Source organism: Accipiter gentilis, chromosome 34, assembly GCF_929443795.1.
Source record: "Accipiter gentilis chromosome 34, bAccGen1.1, whole genome shotgun sequence".
Taxonomy (NCBI): Eukaryota; Metazoa; Chordata; class Aves; order Accipitriformes; family Accipitridae; genus Astur; species Astur gentilis.
In genome coordinates this window covers 702,639-720,965 of record NC_064913.1, presented here as the reverse complement: position 1 = coordinate 720,965, position 18,327 = coordinate 702,639, and the positions used below count along the sequence as shown (strand labels likewise).

At 43.0% G+C, this 18,327-nt stretch overlaps 1 protein-coding gene across 7 annotated transcripts in view; it reads right to left on the bottom strand.

Moving 5' to 3' along the window:
• Positions 1-7,855: 7,855 nt before the first annotated feature.
• The window catches only part of TBC1D30 (TBC1 domain family member 30), a 60,437-nt gene continuing 49,965 nt past the window's right edge, over positions 7,856-18,327 (bottom strand). For 5 of the 7 annotated variants that reach the window (XM_049792250.1, XM_049792243.1, XM_049792248.1 and 2 more), the window contains 5 exons: positions 14,028-14,140; positions 13,715-13,854; positions 11,854-12,060; positions 11,589-11,645; positions 7,856-10,291 (listed from right to left, as the gene is read on the bottom strand). In XM_049792250.1, the coding sequence (XP_049648207.1) occupies positions 9,522-10,291; positions 11,589-11,645; positions 11,854-12,060; positions 13,715-13,854; positions 14,028-14,140 (1,287 nt within the window). In that variant the 3' untranslated portion in view covers positions 7,856-9,521. The remainder of the gene's footprint in view (positions 10,292-11,588; positions 11,646-11,853; positions 12,061-13,714; positions 13,855-14,027; positions 14,141-18,327) is intronic. The other 2 variants (XM_049792245.1, XM_049792247.1) reach the window with 1 other exon arrangement.

The window sequence follows — 18,327 nt, the reverse complement described above, 5'->3', positions numbered from 1 at the left end:
GGTAAGGATGCTCCGATTCACTTTTTTCCTGATACTGAACTTCAGCAAATACCAACCTTGCACGTGTTTGTAGCGCTGTGGTCCCTCTAGCATATCATCGAGGGCTGTACATGGCTTCAGAGACCAGAGACCATCACCTTCCCTGCAGGCTGCTCCTTGAGGTGTCGTCACTTCATACACGGACAGGGGAATGGTTAGAGCAAGCTTATTATTGCTTTAATTCAAATAGCAGTCAATGCTCACCATACAGATTGGTAATACCTGTAAGGCAACAAATATAACAGCCAAATGCCTGGTGCACTGTCTGTCCTTGAAGGAAAAAGGTATACAAAGATCTACATTCAACATACAGACTAGAAAAAAATAATCTCTTCTTGTACTCCCTCTCTTATCTATCCATGCTATCCTTATCAAGTCCCACCTTGGAATCAGTACCCACTTCAGTTGAAAGAACAGCCAGGCTTTCCCTTAGCTAAAGGTCCCCAGGTCTCATTTCTGTACTCACTGGAAAATAGAAATGGAGAAGCAAGTTGGGAAATGATACAGAAGATTTATTATGGGTTATCCTTTATATAGAATGTATATTTAAATTATGTCATTGTTCTCTTTCAACCTTTTTTCATTAATCTAAAGAAATAAGCCCCAGGTTGAGATTATTCCCTGCACAGGGCTCTATCCTCTTTTTACATAATTACTGCATAATGTAAAATCTAACCACACGCAGATGCTGGGGTCCAGGTCTCTCGTCCCTATGAGTGGCCAGATCTCTAGGACAGAGTTTTTCCGCTCTTCATGATTTGCAGCCTTTTCAGTGGATGCACAGACCCACCTATAGCTTTTTTTTTAAACAAGACTATCACCTGTAACTTTAGAGGTCAATGCCTTCCTTCCCTTTCACCCTCATGAAGCCCAAGGGATGAAACCCATCCATCCTGTGTAGATGGCACGGAGCCCTGCCCCCGCGTCCTGGAACTTGACTTTGCATCTGCAGTGTCACCACCTCAGCGGGAGGCACAGAAAATGCCCCCGTCTACCCTAAAATAGACGACACTTAACAGTGAAAAGACTTGTTCATTCAGGAGGGGAACTGTTGGTTGGAACTGTTCAGGCTCAAGGACTCTGGTCATGGACATCACTGGCCGTACAAGGTAAAAATGAACTCTGGGGATAAAAGTAATGCCTTTCTTTGAAGCGTATCTCAAAATGGAGATTAAAAGCAACCAACTGCTGAATTTCCTCAGACATTGTTGGACTAATCACACTTGGTCAGAGCTAGAAATGACCACACTCTCTTCAGGCACATCTTGATTTAATGACAAAACCCAGTCCATTTCTGGCTCTGCCCAGGCACATCAAGATTTGTCGTGTGCTGAAATTAATTATCAAATGGCAAGTAACTCCAAGTGTGCCAGCCAAATCTCAGAGATAATTAGTCAGTTTTTCAGCTTGATTTGACTACATTTTTGCTCACATGCGGATTAGCCAAGGGACACAAAGATGACATAAGCAAAGGCATAGCTCTAGGTGTTCTGGGAGTGCTAAAGCCAAACAGGGAAATTTTACAGAGCACCAGGGGCCTCTGTTGCTCTGCAGTAGCTGAGCAAGGGTTGTGTTTCTTTTTAAGCATCTTAATAACATCTTGGTCCTGTTTTAAGAGCCTAAGTCCTTAAATGGATCTAGGATGTTTGTTTTTCAAGTGACCTGCATTCAACTGGTGCTTTTTTCCTGGCAGTAAACTGTCCGGTGCACATTCAGTCAGGCTGCGTCAAGCCTGTGTGTTGCTGCATGTGTCTGATCACAAAGATTTGCAGAGCACGTTCCTGAAAAATCAAACTGCAAATCTAAGGCTCATCGCGTTTTGCTAGGACGCTGGCAGTGGCTGTGTCTGGGGCACGCATGGACCTGAGAAGCCAGTACTGATTGCTGAGGACAGGCAGGTAGACTGCAAATTCCAGCTCTCAGCAGAGGCAGGTAATTCTTCAAGGCAGAGGATCCACATGTGCGAGACATGAATGTGGGTTTTCCTCAAACTCCAGAAGCTTGAAACACTCATGGGTTCAACAGTAAGGTCTCTAGAGCAGGGCAGCAAGCCAGCAAGTACCTGAGAGGAGGCACTCAGTTTAGCTATGTTTCGTTTTTACAGAAGTTTGACAAAAGGTGTTTGGTTTTTTTCTTTCAACCCTCAGCATGGAACAGCTCAGCTCCAGTACTTATGATAGAAATATCTCAGCTGATTCAGGACCAGCATATGTGGTTGTCATTGCTGACCCACTCTTAAAACAAACCAAGTCTCTGCAAGGCACCCCGTGACTCTAGCAAGCTTCCTTCACCTGCCTGCCACCTGAATTGTGTTTGCCAGCTCATCCTCCAGAAAGAAAATTTATTATACCACTAATGAGGACAAAGCCTTTAGAGCGTTTTAGTGTACTGCGATGGGTACTGTTTCCAAAGATACACTGTTAGGCTGTCTCTGTACTTTGGGATCACTGCTGAAGGTTAGCAAGCTTACTAGGAGTCACAACAAGCAGAGAGGCTGCAATGTGAAATCAAAGGTGAAAAGCCTGCAAACTGCTTCACATCTGATTGAAAATGGAAAAAAATCGGAAACACTAAGCTACGCCTGTATTTCCTTTCACAGGAATTGCAGCATGGTTGTGTTTGCGTGGAACACCAGTGGCATCTAGTGACTGTACCTACACGATCAGCACGAACGGATCCGAACACACAGACACGGGGCGGACTGGGGCCAGGGTATATATACATCACCCACCCGCTGGTGGTGATGGCTGCGAGCCTGGTCTAACCTCTAGCGGTTAGCAATATTGCATCTTAGTGGTCAGATACTTTAGCACTTTGACAGAAGATGCTGTCATGTTGCAAACTGCAATAGTGAAATCCCCCACCAACTCTCTGTCCACCGCACCGGCCTGGAGGTTCAGTGGCGGTGTGGGACAGCTTGCCTCTCACACGATGGCAGAAGAAGCATCTCTTTGGCATGAGTGGAACAAACACTTTCCAGCCTGGATGGAAACCGGTGACTCAGCGCTGGCTAGTGGGGATGGAGAACGTGTCAGGAAACACCAAGTCATCTGTTCCTCTGCCAAGAAAACAATAGTCCTTCTGTTTCCTCTGGAGAAAGGCCTCTTCTCCAAGAGCACTGGGGGCCAAACAGTGAGCAGTATTGTTGCAGCTGGGTGAAAAGTTTACTAGTGCAGGGGAAAGAGTATAAAAAATTATCATACGCAGTAATCTGGAGTTCAAAAGGGCATGATGTCTAATGCAACTGAATGGTAGCGTGAGAATGAGCAGAAGACAATCGGGTTTACAGCTGTATTTTGGTGCAGATGAAACACAGCAATAGTATAAAAAAAAAAAAAAAAAAAAAAAAAGGAAGCCAGTTGCATGAAAAGGTGTCATTAAGAGAGTAAAGAAAGCTGCAATTGTAAGTCTGACTTGTGAACAATTTTAAGATTTCTGACACCAGTTTTGGTGCCTGGAACTACAAGCTGACACCTTGTAAGGCTTTGCTCAGCTCTCCTCTCCCTGAGCGTGTGACTGATTGCAGGGGAGCTGTAAATCACTGGCCTTTCAGAGTTTTAACATTGGACTTCTATACCTATGCTGGGTGGTTGCTAGAGACCTTACCTTCTTTTCCTAAGAATAAACTTGCTTCCTTCTTGCTGGCCAAACCCGTTCCCTCCACAGGCGTCCTTGTGGTGTATCTGCACTGACTGGCTCCTGCCCTGGACTCTGGGCCGGTGTTCGTACCTGTGTGCCATTTGGAGAAGCCACTGGAGCCGTCAGGAAGGGAAAGCAAGGTACGTGGATGCATGCAGCAGAGGAGCCATTAATGGCAGCGAGCAGCAAGAGCAGAGCAACACCATCAGGCGTGTTCGAATAGGGCTGAAAAACCCGTCAGGAGCTGCCTGTGTGTCCTTCATCACTGCATGGGCTGTGTGAAGCACTGGGTCCGGGTTTTCACCCACGTCTATGTCTCGCTCTCTGAGGGCCTGTGAGGCTTTCCAGCCTCTTCCCACCTCCTGCCCCCTCGCAGGATCCCTCCAGGCCAGTCCTGAGGCATCCCCCCAGCAAGGGGAGGCCGGTCAGCCGGGACGCGAGGAACCACCACGCTGCTCGAAGTGCAAGCAGAGCCCACGAGGCAAACCGGCACGCAGCGGGAATCACAGCCACAACTACTGTTTCAGGCTCACATTTTCTGGTGTTTATTATTCTTTTCATTCCTGGCCATGTCTCTATTATTATTATTCTTTTCATGTGAAGGAGGAAATTTTGCTGCTGAACCACTGTTTGTGGTCCCCGCTGTGCACGCAGCTGCCCAGATCAGCACGATGCTGGTTTGCTGCGGATGAGCTACTGGCCTGAGCTGCTGGCCTGGCCATCCCCCTCATCTCCGTGGGATGTGCACAACCCAGACAAAATTGGATAACTGCCCCAAGAGAAGGCTGTCTCTGGATGCACCACGTTCCTACAGGACTCCTTTCTTAGGGATTTCCAACATTTAGTGGTCAGAGAAAAGATGCTGGGCTAAGCCAACCAGCACAGCTATCCTTATCTTCCTGAAAACTCTCATCAAACACAGTCAATGGACGCAAGCAAGGGTTGGGAGCTCACAAAGGGGAATCTCAAGCCAAACGTAGAGAGGAACAGTTGCAAAAACTATTCAGTGCTGCGAGGCAGAGAGTACCCCTGTCGCTCCTGCTCCAGTATTCAAAAAAAGAGGCGCTGCTCAAAAAATTTCCCTGTGCCACCAGCAGTTATAAAATACCAGAAAACCAACAAATGATAATAAAAAAACTACACACCCTCGAGAGAAGGAGCGAGCGAGCAACACATTGTGTAGCAGCCCTTTCTACCAGACTGGCAGGGCTGCCGCTGCCAAACCAGACGCAGAGGATTACACCCCAAGCGCTACTGGGGGTTGAGCGTTGCGTACATCCACCAGATCCCCTGCAAACTGGTGCAAGCCCTGCTCTGAGCACACACAGGCTTACAAAGCCTTTGGGCTGAGCTAGCAAGCCAGCTCCACGTTGCAGAGCTGCAGATATCACGCTGAGCTTCGCCCAGGGTTGCACGGCCACATCCACCCAGCAATGGCCTGGCACACCTGCCCGTTAGTGACACTCATTAGCCTAATTCTGGGGCAGTGTCACATAACTACAGCCTCCCCGCAGAGCTGGCTCGGAGCACAGGCCAGCGACAGCGATGACAGCACGTTTTACCCTGGATGGGATTTGAGCACCCGCTCCCTTTCCAACGGCTCGCTGTGTAACTGAGCCGCAGTGAACCGCACCGGAGGGCTCTCCGCTGCTGTCTCCCTCCTGCTGGGGCAGGGCAGGAGCGACCCGAGTGGGTGGACAACAATGTCACGGGACACGGCTCCTCGCTGGCATCAGCCACGTCCATGACTATTTTGAACACATGAAGGATTGGTGGAGCGGCACAACATGCATCCGATCCTTTGGTTGTTGTTTATAAACACACAACCTAAAAAGAAGCACAGGCACCGAGGAGTTTGCTTTCCCTCAAACCTTCTTGCACCTTTTGCCTGGATGGGTTGCTCCTTCCCTCCTCCCAACCTCTCCATCCACATACATTGCCTCCCACGCCTGCCTGCTCATTTATGATAAGCCAGTGTGGTCTGATACGATTTTATCAGAAAAAGACTTGGAAACGTTTGTGATTCTTTTTAAACCTGCGGTGAGCCAGTAAATGCCGTCTGCTGCTTGTAGGATGAAGCACAGCTGAACCAGCATCCTGCAGGCTGGGGGAGGCTGGGCCTGGGCACCGGCTAGCTTGACACGGTCTTACACTGCAAACTTACACTTCTGTGTCCTAAATCTTGTTAAGTATCTCGTGTCAGCCAAAGTCAGCCCGTACAAGCCATGAAGGCTTGGCTCTTCAGTGGGGAAGGGCGTGCAGAAGATAGAAGTACCCTTCACGTGTACTTTCCTGCAGCATGCTGGACCCACCCTGCCCATGCACGACCCTCCCAGAGGAGAACACCTTCCCTCGGATGCTGTCACCAACACCAACTGCTGTCCAAACACAGCAGTTCGTGGCTGCTCAAGAAGCCTGACCCGACGGGTCCCGCTGGCTGATGACACTCGGGCTGAAGGTGCTCGTCTGGGACGACTGCCCATCTCAAATCACTCGCAGGGCTCCATGATGATGCCCTGCCCTGAACCAATCTTCTGCCAACAAATAGGGAGTAAAACTGGAGCGAACAAAGCATTGACAAGGACAGGGATCCATTAAGATGAGTTTTTGTCTCTTCGTGCTTCAGCGGAGCTGGTGCCAGGTGGTGACATTGGCTCCCTGCCACTCAGCCAGGTGTGACTGCTGCCCGCGGACGGGCACCGGGTGACTCACTGCCAGAAGGTCAAGGAAAACTACAGAGCGGTGAAACCACCCACCTTACTTCTCCGTGAACAACTTCACATGGTTTAAAATACATGTCGTGGAGGTTTGAAATGGATTTAAAGTCTCTCTTGAATTTTGAACATGAACTTTTACCTGAACTGGAAATATCAGTGTAAAGGACTGCATTTTATTTTTGCTTGAAAGAACATTTTGTTATCTTTCTAGCAAACACATTCCTTTGAATGGATTATGATAGGATTTTTGTTAAGTATACAAAATTATATTCCCCTAGCTGCAGCTGTGGATGAAATCAACTGTTTGCTGCCTGCAATTCTGAAAAACTGATTTCTACCATCTACCATTTTTACCCCCAAAGTGCAGGCAATTTTGAATAATCTCAAAATAGCTTTAGCTGCATTTCCACTTGTAGGCCTGTTAAGTGTTCTCAAAACAGAATTAAATGCCCAGCCCTTGAGAGCTTCCATTTGATGATAGTGAAACACATTCTCAGAAATAAAAGTCAATCTGATCCTAATAAAATACTTTCTCAAAAAAAAGACTCGAGGAGTTACAAAAACCCAATAAACAGAAAGGTCATTTAGTCACATGGAAGAGAGCACTAGTACAAGGAGGCCTCAAGGAAAACAAAATGCAGAGGTTTATGGAGCAGAGACTCCCACCATGATGTTTCACAACGTCCTCAGTGCTACAATGCCACTCTTCCAAGCACAGCCGCATCACCAGACCTCGTTTGCTGAAGGGATTCATTAGGGGAAAAAAAATTGGAAACGTTTCTGGAGTTTCCTGATTCTCTGGATCTCATCTTCATGTTCCACCCTCAGTACCAAGTGATGAAGTTGCTTTTACTGTATGTTCAACAGGCAGATTTCAGGTAGAGAGTAAACATCCTCTGAGGTACTGAACAGCTGAAGTGACACTCAATTTTCTCATCTAGCAGTACTTAAAGAAAATTGCCTGCAGCAAGCATCACCAAACTAATGCACTGAGGTGTCATGGTTCCTTTGTCTCAATCCCAATGGTCCAAGTAGAGTCCAAGACCCTCAGAGCACACTCGTCAATTATCGATTAGGTCTGAATCGCTAGAACTTGTATTCTACTGGCATTTCTTTCCCCAGACCAATATCCATGCAAAGCTTGCTAATTTTTCATTGCTTAACGTGTTGAAAATTCATACATGTACTTTCAACATTTTAGCAGTTTTTGCAGAATGACAGTCCTTTTATTTTTACTGGTTCCGTATACAGCCACGTGATACACTGAAGCTAAGAAAAAATGGGGAGAATGATTCACAGTAAAATTTTGAGAAGTCCATTTCTTCTTAATCAAGGCAGAAACAATTCTTATACAGTCCATGATCACTGACTAAATTCTACATTATTTTAAATTTACTTAGCACTATAAATAATCATTAGTGACAATACTACTATAACCCGAAAAGAAGGCAGGGGCAAGATCTGATCTACATCTGGTTTATATTTATAGTGTTCATACTTGTATATTATTTATATGCATACACTTGTATAAAACAACAACAAAATAAAACTGTCCCCACAACAGTAAACAGGGTATATTGTACAGCTTATAAGTTATTGTATACAGTAAAACTGCTATCAAATCCTATTGGTTATGGGATACATTAATAAATAGACAATGATATATTAATTTGCAAATTTAACAAAGAATTTTAAGAGAGGAAGTAAGATATTACATACAATGGGACTGATTCATCATCACTGCTTTTACTCCAGTTTAAAATAATGGCACTTTCATGTCATGGGAAACTTGGAAGCAATAATGTAATGAATCACAGTCAATACATACAATTCGGCAGAGCTGTAACATTTTAAGAGCAACCTGAATTTCTTGGAGTTTGAGGGCTTGATTTTGCAACCATGAAGTTGAATTATCCACATTTAGCTTCTCTGCCTGTCTGTTTAATATATATAGAAAAAAAAAAAAAAGTATTTGTCTTACAGTATTCACCAGCTTTGCTTTTTGATTTGGACGTAAATACTCAGCTTATCTCTTGGCCATTGCTCTTTCACACCAAACCAGAACCAAGCCGTGGAAGCCCATGGCAGTCCCACGGGTCCATCCCACTTACACAGTGGCTCAAGTGTTGGCTTTTAATGATAGGTGGCACCCTAAGTATCTAATCACTCTATTTATATAATTTAAACCCCTAAACTACTTTGGACCATTCATATATTGTACCTACTGCTAAGCTGGCAAATATGATTTAATTACAAGTCTGTAATCTAGATAATAGCTTTTAAATCCACTGAAGCCAAGATGTGCCATAGTACTCATACAACTACACGTATAGTTGTACCTAATTCCTAATTTTTCATGCTGCAACTGTCCAGCAGTAAGTAGCAGAAATGTATGTATGTACATATGTAACAGAAAAGGAGCAAACCAGTGTTGTGGATGGACTTATGTCTGCTATTCTCATGCTCACTGATTACATTTATATTAAAAGCAGTATCAGCAGAAGACTGCTGTGGGAAGAGAAGCACAAAATGCTGCTCAAGAACATCTGAAGCCAGAAGGCCCAGTAGCTAAGTGGTCATGCCAGACACAAAGGGATACTTTTGATTGCTAGGGCTGCTTGTGCTTCTGTTAGTCATGGCTTCTCCAGCTGCTCACAGAGCGTGATGATGAGGTCTAATGGGGAAGCTGCATAACAGTCATAAAAACTGTTATAGGTGTCTGCTGCACCAGACAATTTGTCCTTCAAGCTTTGAAGGAGACAGGAGGCAGCCATGGGGGGCTGAGGGGTTAAAGGCAGCCAGTGATTTTATGTTCGAGTTAGATTTAAAGAAACAGTATGCTTCACACTGCAAATCAGTATTTATTTTACCACAGAACCATCAGAATCGACAATAGGGTACCAGAGTGCATCTTCACTAATCTATCCCATAACAACACAGCAGCACAATTGTCAAAGACACATATTTATACATCTGGTAACCACTTTTGTCCCCACTACTTAATTAAAGATTAGAAACGCTTTGGGACACATGTGTACACACACACACACATTAGGGGCGGGGTGGGGGAGGCAATACAAATTTTTTGTTGCTGTCAGAAATAGAAAGTGCCAGGTAGTAAGTACATCATCGTTTCCTGGTCCCACTGTTGCCACTGGCAGACTTACTGAAACTTCTGCTCATCTGTGGGAAGTGTACAGTTGGCGTTCTTTCAGTGGGGCCATACAGCCCTAAATTCCTGGCTGTAGCTGACTTTCGAAGAGGCTTGACGCTGGGAAAAGGATTGAAGACTTGTGGCTTCGGGTTCCCAGGCTGGGGAGATTTAGCCAGGTTTCCACTGTCGCTGGATGACCTGGAGGACTCTGATAAACATGGCTGGATGGACTGATGGGATGTTGACTCAGCATCCGAGGCAAGTTCCAGTGCTTCCAGTTTTAGCTGAACCACCAACATGTTCGTACTGCTGTCCATAGAGACTGGCTCAGATGACTGCCGGTCAGCTTTTCGAGTAGTCCTGTCATCCAAACCACCTCCTTCTCTTTCTCCAGAGTCAGAATGTTTGGAAGTCTCCTCCTTTGCACCAGGACTATTTGTTTTACAGCTCTCACTCTGCTCATCTATTAGTCCTACAGTATCCCCATAGCCCAGCTGGCCTTTGGCCCTAGCAATATTCTTTCGATGAACTCTTATGTGAGTGCGCCATGGAGAGTTCAGTTTTGCTTTAAGATCTTCTTGGGGAATGGGAGACATCTTCCCTGTAGCATGACTTGGGATGTGAATAACAGCGTTTTTGAGAGACCTGTTATTCAATTTCATCTTCTTTCCTAAAAGGAGGTGGTTTATCACTGGGGAATGGTTTACCTGAGAAGGGAGGAGGCTGGTAACTGGCCCTTTGTCTGAAAGAAAGTGTTTAAGAGAAACACAGTATTGTAAAAGGACAAAACCAATTAATGTTCTAAGGATGCCCCACCAAATTTGGCGCCTTTCTATGAGCTATAGCAAAGGTTTGTAGGATGGACAGTTATTCACAAAAAAAAGAAAAATCACTGAATTTTTCTTTCATCTTGGGGTCAAACACAAAGCTGTAACTTCTATAATAAAGACTTTCTGTCCTCCCTCCCTGCTTCTTACCTATGGAATACCATGAAAATAAATCATAACAAAAATAGCATCTCAATTTTTGGAATTGCACTGTAACTGGTAGTTTAACATTAACGTTGGCTTCTGATCTTTCCCCTCTCCTTCATTTCTCTTCCAACCATGAAAGGCACTTCAGTCCCTATACAAGGTCAGTCAAATAAGCCTTTCCATGAGGCTTGTGTGACTGAAGAATGAATCAATGTATTTCTAATGGATAAACCACACCTATTAGGTCCTCTTATTAAACCAGAGCAGTGGACTCAGAATTAGGTAGTTAGATGACAGTTTGATTAAACCACAAACCCAGCCCTGCATCACGATTAGTAAGATTAGAAAGGTTTATGTTTGGGGGGTGGGGATTGGCAATCCTTGGGAATCAACATTTTACTGTTTGCACTGTTTCTGCTGGCTACAGCCTGTTTAAAGCAAATACTTTGCCAATATTTAAAAAAAAAAATTTCTTACAAACGATGTTAATGAAAAATTTCAGCTCTATGTATTCAAATGCTCCTGCTAGGACAAGTTTAGAAAATCTAGAAGAGGAATAAAAATTCTCCACAGTGACCCATCTGCATGGTTCAATGCCAACTTTAGAAAGGTGACACCTAAGTGGGGAGGAATGAGTGGGGTGGGCTGTGTTCAGCTTGCACACCCACTGAAACCCCCAGCTGTGCTGTTCCTGCTAACCTCCACATTGCTGAGTTTGCCAATTGGAGAAATAGGCTCTGTAACACAGGTCACTAAATAACGGACTGATGTCCAGCTCAATCCTCACAGCAGTATCATTATGGCGAGGTAAACTGTCAGCCACAATGGAACATCTAAGCCAGTTCTTCAGCTGCATAATTTGCCATACCTGGATGAACTCAGAGGAGTTAGGATAACATGGGCCAGCTAGGAATCTACCTGCCACTTGGTCTGAAGTGTACTCATCTCCTCATTTCACTTTTTCCAGTGCATCAGTTTGTCAACTCCAAGAATGCCAAAGATTTGAAGTTTTTAATCAGAGAGATCAACACAATGCACCCAGATAGCAAAGACACTTTTAAGTACCATTGTTCAGCTGGTCCCTGGGACCTAAAAAAATCCCAGGGTCGTCACCTTCAGATCCTGACAAAAGAAGAAAAAACATCACCCTCTCATTTACAATCTGTCTGTACGAAGTGGTATCCACTTTACTACTAATGTGTTATATATTCCATCAGTCTCTCTTGTTTTGTCTATTTGGTTAAACATAAAAGAATGTTATTTGCCTTGTCTCCTATGATGAAGTTAGCTTGTAATAAATTGGTAAATGAAGCATGTTTTGATATGTTACCTGCTCTGATATACACATGGTGAAGCTGCTGTTGCTGCTTCTTCTTTATCCTGGAATATTGCTTTTTTAGTGCATTAATATCAGTGGTCATACGCTCCATCATCATGCTGTTAAAAGCAGCGTGATACTCGCTTCGGCAAGAGTCTATTGCTCCTGGACTTAATTCTGCAATGTTACTGGAACCCAGACTTTGTTCTTCATTCTGATCTGCAGAGTGGGAATAAAGTGGAGATGAGGAGTAGTTGGCATACTCAAGAGTTCTGCAGAATATCTGCAAGGGAAGTGTATGTCTGATTCCTATAGTCTTATTTAACTGTAGTCTTTAATTAAAAATTTATTATAATATGCATATTTAACAAAGCTGCACTATTTATAATAAGAAGTGTTGCATTTCTAGAACTACTGCTTAAGAATAGCAAGGGTTTGAGGGGAGTTCAAAGAGTACAAAAGTCAATTAACATAGCAATGCAAAGTTACTAGCACAGTTCTTCAATTACCCAAAAGTACATCAAGCCATCACCAAAGTAATTCAGAAACTGGTTATTAAAGACACTCAATTGGTCAAAGAAGAGGCTAACAATGCAAGTTATAAAATACATTAGTCAAGCAGGCATGAGACTATACAACCGACCTAGTGATACCAGCAAGAAGCATCAAGAAACAGTTATAGCACAACAGGGAGAAAGCTGCTAGTAGCAACAAAAGGGATAGGTGCAGAGCAGCTGAGGATCAGGCAACTTGAGAGCATCTCTGATCAACAGCTGCAGAGCAACAGCAGCAGTGCAATTTATTTTCACAGCTGGTTCTGATGCACCACCAAACTGGCACTCCAGGGTCAACAGGGTAATTCTTTTTCAAGGGATATTTGTTTGTCTTTGGCTTAGTTTGCAACAGCAGTCTGACGTTCTGACTACGTGCTAGCTTGAAGCAGCAGGTAGAGACTTACAGTCCCTCAGGAAGGGAAAAACAAACCACCACAGCAATCAGGAGGACAACTGCAGCTTACAGGCCTCGGTGAAACCAAGCCACAAGAATGATGTGTAATCAGATAAGAGCGACTGCTACATCAGTCGGGGTTTTTTAGGGGGGAAAGGTGGGGGTGGGTTGGGGATAAATAACTATAGCCTCTCCCAGGGTTTCATAAAATCACTGTTGATCCAGTACTGTTTTGTAAAAGCTGCTGCAAGTTAACAAATGATCTGCTTTGCTTGTATGGATCAGAATTTTGTTCTGCTTGTAGAGCTTGGACAGGTGAACATACAATTCTGTCAGAAATTTTATTACAACGTGGATGGATTTGAAAAATAGAGACAACACCTAAACCGTACCCAATCTAAAAAAAAAAAAAAAGTGAATATACCCAAAACATACAACAGTCTGAAGGTTTGGCCAAAAGCGAGGTGAAATGACCTGCAGAATTCACTCACTGCTGACAGGTTCCAATATTAGCCATGCGTATGCTAATAAAGGTCAAGATTATTTATTACATGTACACTCTTCAGAAAATGCCGACTACCTAACAGCTTTCTTGAAAATAAGCACAGATTTAGGGTGGACTTTTTTCCACACATGTGCTTTTTTTTTCTTGTAGGTGGGCAACACTACGGGGTTAGTTTTTTAACCATTACTGTAGCCAAATCCTTAACCCACACCGTCATTTAATTTACACATACAGCCTTCAAACTTGACTTTGAACTCATCTTCATGGAATGCAGAGCAAGTTATTTGGTACCTGCTGTAAGCTCTATGTGAATATAAAATACAATTTTCAAAGCAGCTTTCACAGATGAAGCTACAGATGATTTCTGCAAGGTGATGCAGATTTAACTACGTTTTCCAAAATGAACAAAAGCACTTTTACCTTTCATTTGTTTTTGGTATTTTTGGAGCTCTGGTGCCAAAAATCCGCTTAATGGTCCAAGACAGCCAATTGCATTGGCAATTGAGTCTTCATCATCTAGGTCATTCTCCTCATCACTGTCTCTGGTTCTGCCTAGCCTTCTGTCAAATGAGAACATAAGAGAAATAAGAAAGAGACATTCTTAAATATGATCGTCACCAAACATCTTTATCTCCTTTAGGAGCATACAATGGAGGATGCCACCTGCCTTTTCACTATCCATGCAGGGTAAACAATAACCTTATATGCCATAAGCAGTGCATTTCAAACTTACCCCGAAAGTGAAGCTGATTTCACTGCTGCAGGGAAAGGAGTAATGTTGTACGTGTATTTCTCCCTTAATTCTGCCAGTTGTGGGAAGGGAAACTGAGCCATGGTATAAACAGTCTAGGGGGTGGAAAAAAAAATGTAGCTTTTAAAATTTTCACTTTAACTAACAGTCCCACGAAAGATTTCTCCATGAACAGACTTTCAGTCTTGCAGAATTAAAGGCTGCACATTCTCTAGTGCTGTAAAATGAAAATGGTCTAGTTTTATGATTCAGTCAATATTTCCTGCAAGAAAAATAAAGACTGACTCACTAGAAAAATACATGGTTCAGAGGAAAAAAAAATAAAAATGTAACAGATAACATGAGATGTAGGGTCCTTTTCAACTCCTATACTTATTTAATAATCATTGTCAATCATTTCCTTGCCAGCACACCAGAAATCCTCCTCCTCCTCCAATTATGATTTCACTTGCATGAATGCATCATTGAGGTTTTGGGAATCTTCCAGAAGACTTACATTTCTGCTCAAGTATTCGACAAGGTATTGACATTAGCATAGATAGGAAGGAGCAGATCCTCACTTGATGTGGACTGTTAACAGATCCATTACTTCACATGAGCCGCCCCAAGAATTCGCGTGAAGGACATCACTTCCACGTGAAAGTTACAGCCAAAGAGGAAGGACCCAACATTATCCAGCTAACTTTCCTCCTCTCAGTTTCTGGTTTTGATTGTTGTTGTTGGGGAGGTTGGGGGGGCTTTAGGGGGGGTTCGGGGGTGGGGGGAACAGGGGTAGTGAAGGTTATTTTTTTTAAAAGAAATTTGTTCCATGGTGAAACCTCTCTGCAACTCTCTGAACTCAACATGTAGTCCCTAGAACTTAAAAAGAGGCCATAAAAACCCCTCCAATACATTTTATTTACTTCATTACTCAGAGTTAAAGAAGATAAATAGTTGCAAATGTATTTGCTTTCAGCATTATTTTTGCTTTGTCATTTTGTAATAACAGAGTGTGTGTCACCAGCCAACCTGGCATAAAGACACACCATATTCATTACAATATCACTGCTGATTTGTTCCTACCTATTTTAATTGCCTTTTGTTTTTTTCCTACTTTTGTACACTTACAACTATTCCGGACTTTCAGATAACTGACACACAATCCATTGGGAGTCTCAATGTCAGAAGTAAAAAGAAAAATAGCCAAAATATCATTCCTCATAGTTTCTATGAAATATTATAGCTTTTCCCCATCTTGAAAATTAAATGTCTTCTGAAAGACAGCAACATAACAATTTCTCATTAGCTATGACAGGAATTCTTCACTTATACTTTTTTTTTTCCCCCTGTGCTATTAAGTCAGTGACATTTTCAACTGAAGGCAAATGGCCTCAATTAAGATGAAAGGAAATTTTGAACAATTTCTACATAATCCATTCTTGAACTGTGCCTTGCCTGTGTTAAATACACTAAGGAAAATCACAAACATGAATTCAGTACTAGACCTTTCCTGACAGAAGAAGAAAAAAACTGTTTCACTAATGGTAATGCTGTAAGCAATGAGGAGCAGGAAGGATGCTGCCGGCTGGAGTGCAGCTCAACAGGCTCCTGCGTGAAAACGCCTTTTACAGTTCGAGACATGCACAGACTCTAAGGCAAGGAGGATGCCTACAAAAACCCAGAGCATGAACTGAAACTTTGCCACTCCATGAAACTACAATGCTACTGTGAAAGACAAATGTTCTCTAGGGCCTGAACAGCGTTATCCTGGCAGTCTACTAGATGAAGGAATTTTATCATCTGGAGAAAGATCTACCTCTGGCCCAACGTGCCTGCCTGCTTGTTTGATCTTCACCACAGTTCCCTGGGTTTTTTCCCCATATGTCTTGAGTCTCTCCCTTCATAGAGAAGGTGTGTCTGGAATTTATTTCTACCCTTTATGTCAACAGCCTTTTCAGGTAACTTGTTCCATATGCCAGTTACCCTTTAAGTGAAACAGTCGACTCCGAATCTTCCATTTACTCCTTGCACCTACTGGTTTAGATTATGCTTTTAGCTTTTGCCTGTCTCCAATCTGCGTCTATTCCAGATCCTGTACAATTTCTTTCATTTAGCAAACATGTTTTTAGCTTAATTACTTGTTATCAGATTATAACTGGAGGCCTCATTTGCCACCTGGTTAAGAGATCCACAAAGTTTATGCTGATGCAAGTTCCACTGGAAATTTAAAAAAATTGTCAGTCAACACCTGTGATCTACTCACAGCAATGCTTCAGAGTCAAAGCAGCCTGTTCCTAGTTTGTACACAGCCTTGGATGCCATTTGGTTAATTCTGGTGAAGCTGTTCCAGAGTGAAACAGCCTACACATACGAACTATGATGTAGCCAAACTTACCATCTTATTTATGGCCATAAGAGACAGATTCTGGGAACCAGAAAAGAGACAAGGAAAAATCCTCTCTTCTCACCTTAAATCAGTAGCATTTGTCAATCCTTTGCCTTACCCTAAAAAATGCAAAGCCATCCACACCCTCAGCAGAACACCATGCAGAAAGTGATAGGCTGTGGCTTCCAAGAGGGTAAGCAGTTTTGCAGACAGCTCAAACACACTTATCTCAAGAGCCACCCCACACTGGTTTAAGGCTCTTCTCTCTTTTCACTTTCACTAAGAAAACAAAACAAAAAGCAAAAGCAAAAACAAATCCAAAAAACCCAAAGTGCTACTCAAGTAGAAAGTTAACAGTGAATACCATCAAATAAGGGTAACCATCTACAGAGGATGATCTAAAATGCTAAGGTACTACAGAGGAATTAATCCCTGTTCCCCTCCGCCACAGTAAGCACACAGGGATGCCTCTCCTTTTCCTGTTTGCTTCTCATCTCCTCTATGCTGCAATGTTTCTAGGCATACAAACTGAATTAGTTTAGCTGCTTATAAAAATGCTCACTTTCTGAGAAGACATGAAAGCGTGTACTCAATCTAGCACACATTGCTTAGAATATCTGCAGACACCTGGCGTACAGTCTTCTGTCTCCATGTTAGAACCGAAGTTTATTAATAGGCCAATAAAATGACATTACTGAATACCGTATTTGTTTAACTTCTAGTCCTGATACATACCTGGTCTAGCATCTGACATGTACAGCACTTACCCTTATCTGCCTAAACTGTTCAATGTGAAAAAGGAGGAAGCTGTAGGCTTGCTTGCTCTTCCAATCCCTCCATGCTCTCCTCAGTACAACATTGTAAGAACTCTTGCCATGCAAGAGCCAAATCTGCAAAAGCTTTAAGCTCTCAATCCCAGGGATATGTACTGTCTGCATGGGAGGGAGGGAGGGAGGCATTTTTAATTATAAACTTGTACCAACTATACATGCTGGTGGAGAGAATGAGGACAAGAGTCCTCTGATCTACTTCAGACATCTGCTCTGTCAACACTTGCCGCTGAAGGATCAGCCAAACATCCCTCCTCCAGCTCCCAAAGGAAGCAGGCCTTTTAGAGCACAATTTGTTTTCTAGTGAGATGATTGCCACCAGCAACCTTTACTGAAATGTGTAGGGAAGGCAGAGTAGGGTATTAATCCTTTCCTGCAGTAAGATACTAATCCTTGAGCTACCTTGTAAAAAGTATTAGATGTAAATTCACTGTTCTGATTTTGATGAGGGGAGAAAAAGAAAAAAAAACCACAAAAAAAAACATTTTGAAAACAATGCAGTCTAACATTCATCTCTGGCTGACTCCTCTGAAAAAGCCTAAAGCAATTTAAAAAACAGTGTCTTCAAGCAGCCTGGATCCTTTTATTAATGCAGTGGTTCATATTTCTTTATTTTCTTCTCCAGCACAGAGAAAATTGTTCAAATGCAACAGCCAGACACATGGTGGCATTCACATACCCTAATGGTGAACTCTTTTAGCGCTTAATTCTCTCCACTTACAGTAAAAAGGGCCTGGAGTGAACACCTCAGATGGAGAAAGCTACACTGTTGGTGCCTGCCTTTGACTTAAGAATATTACCTGAACTACAGTGTGGTTTCTTCAACTGAGAGAACACACATAAACCAGACACACTGCTTCTCTGTGCAGAAAACTTAAACCTGCCACATTCTCTGTATCAATGGCAATGCTATCCTACCATAACGCTCCTGTCAGTGTCACAAAATACACATGTACCCTACAAGTACACATATACCTTGTACCAAGTGCTTATTTTTGCTGAAGCACAAAAAGACTGCTGATTTAGTATGCTTGTAATTGCAACAGTGGAAAAAAACCAAAAGATCCTTCCATCCCTTCAACCAGTA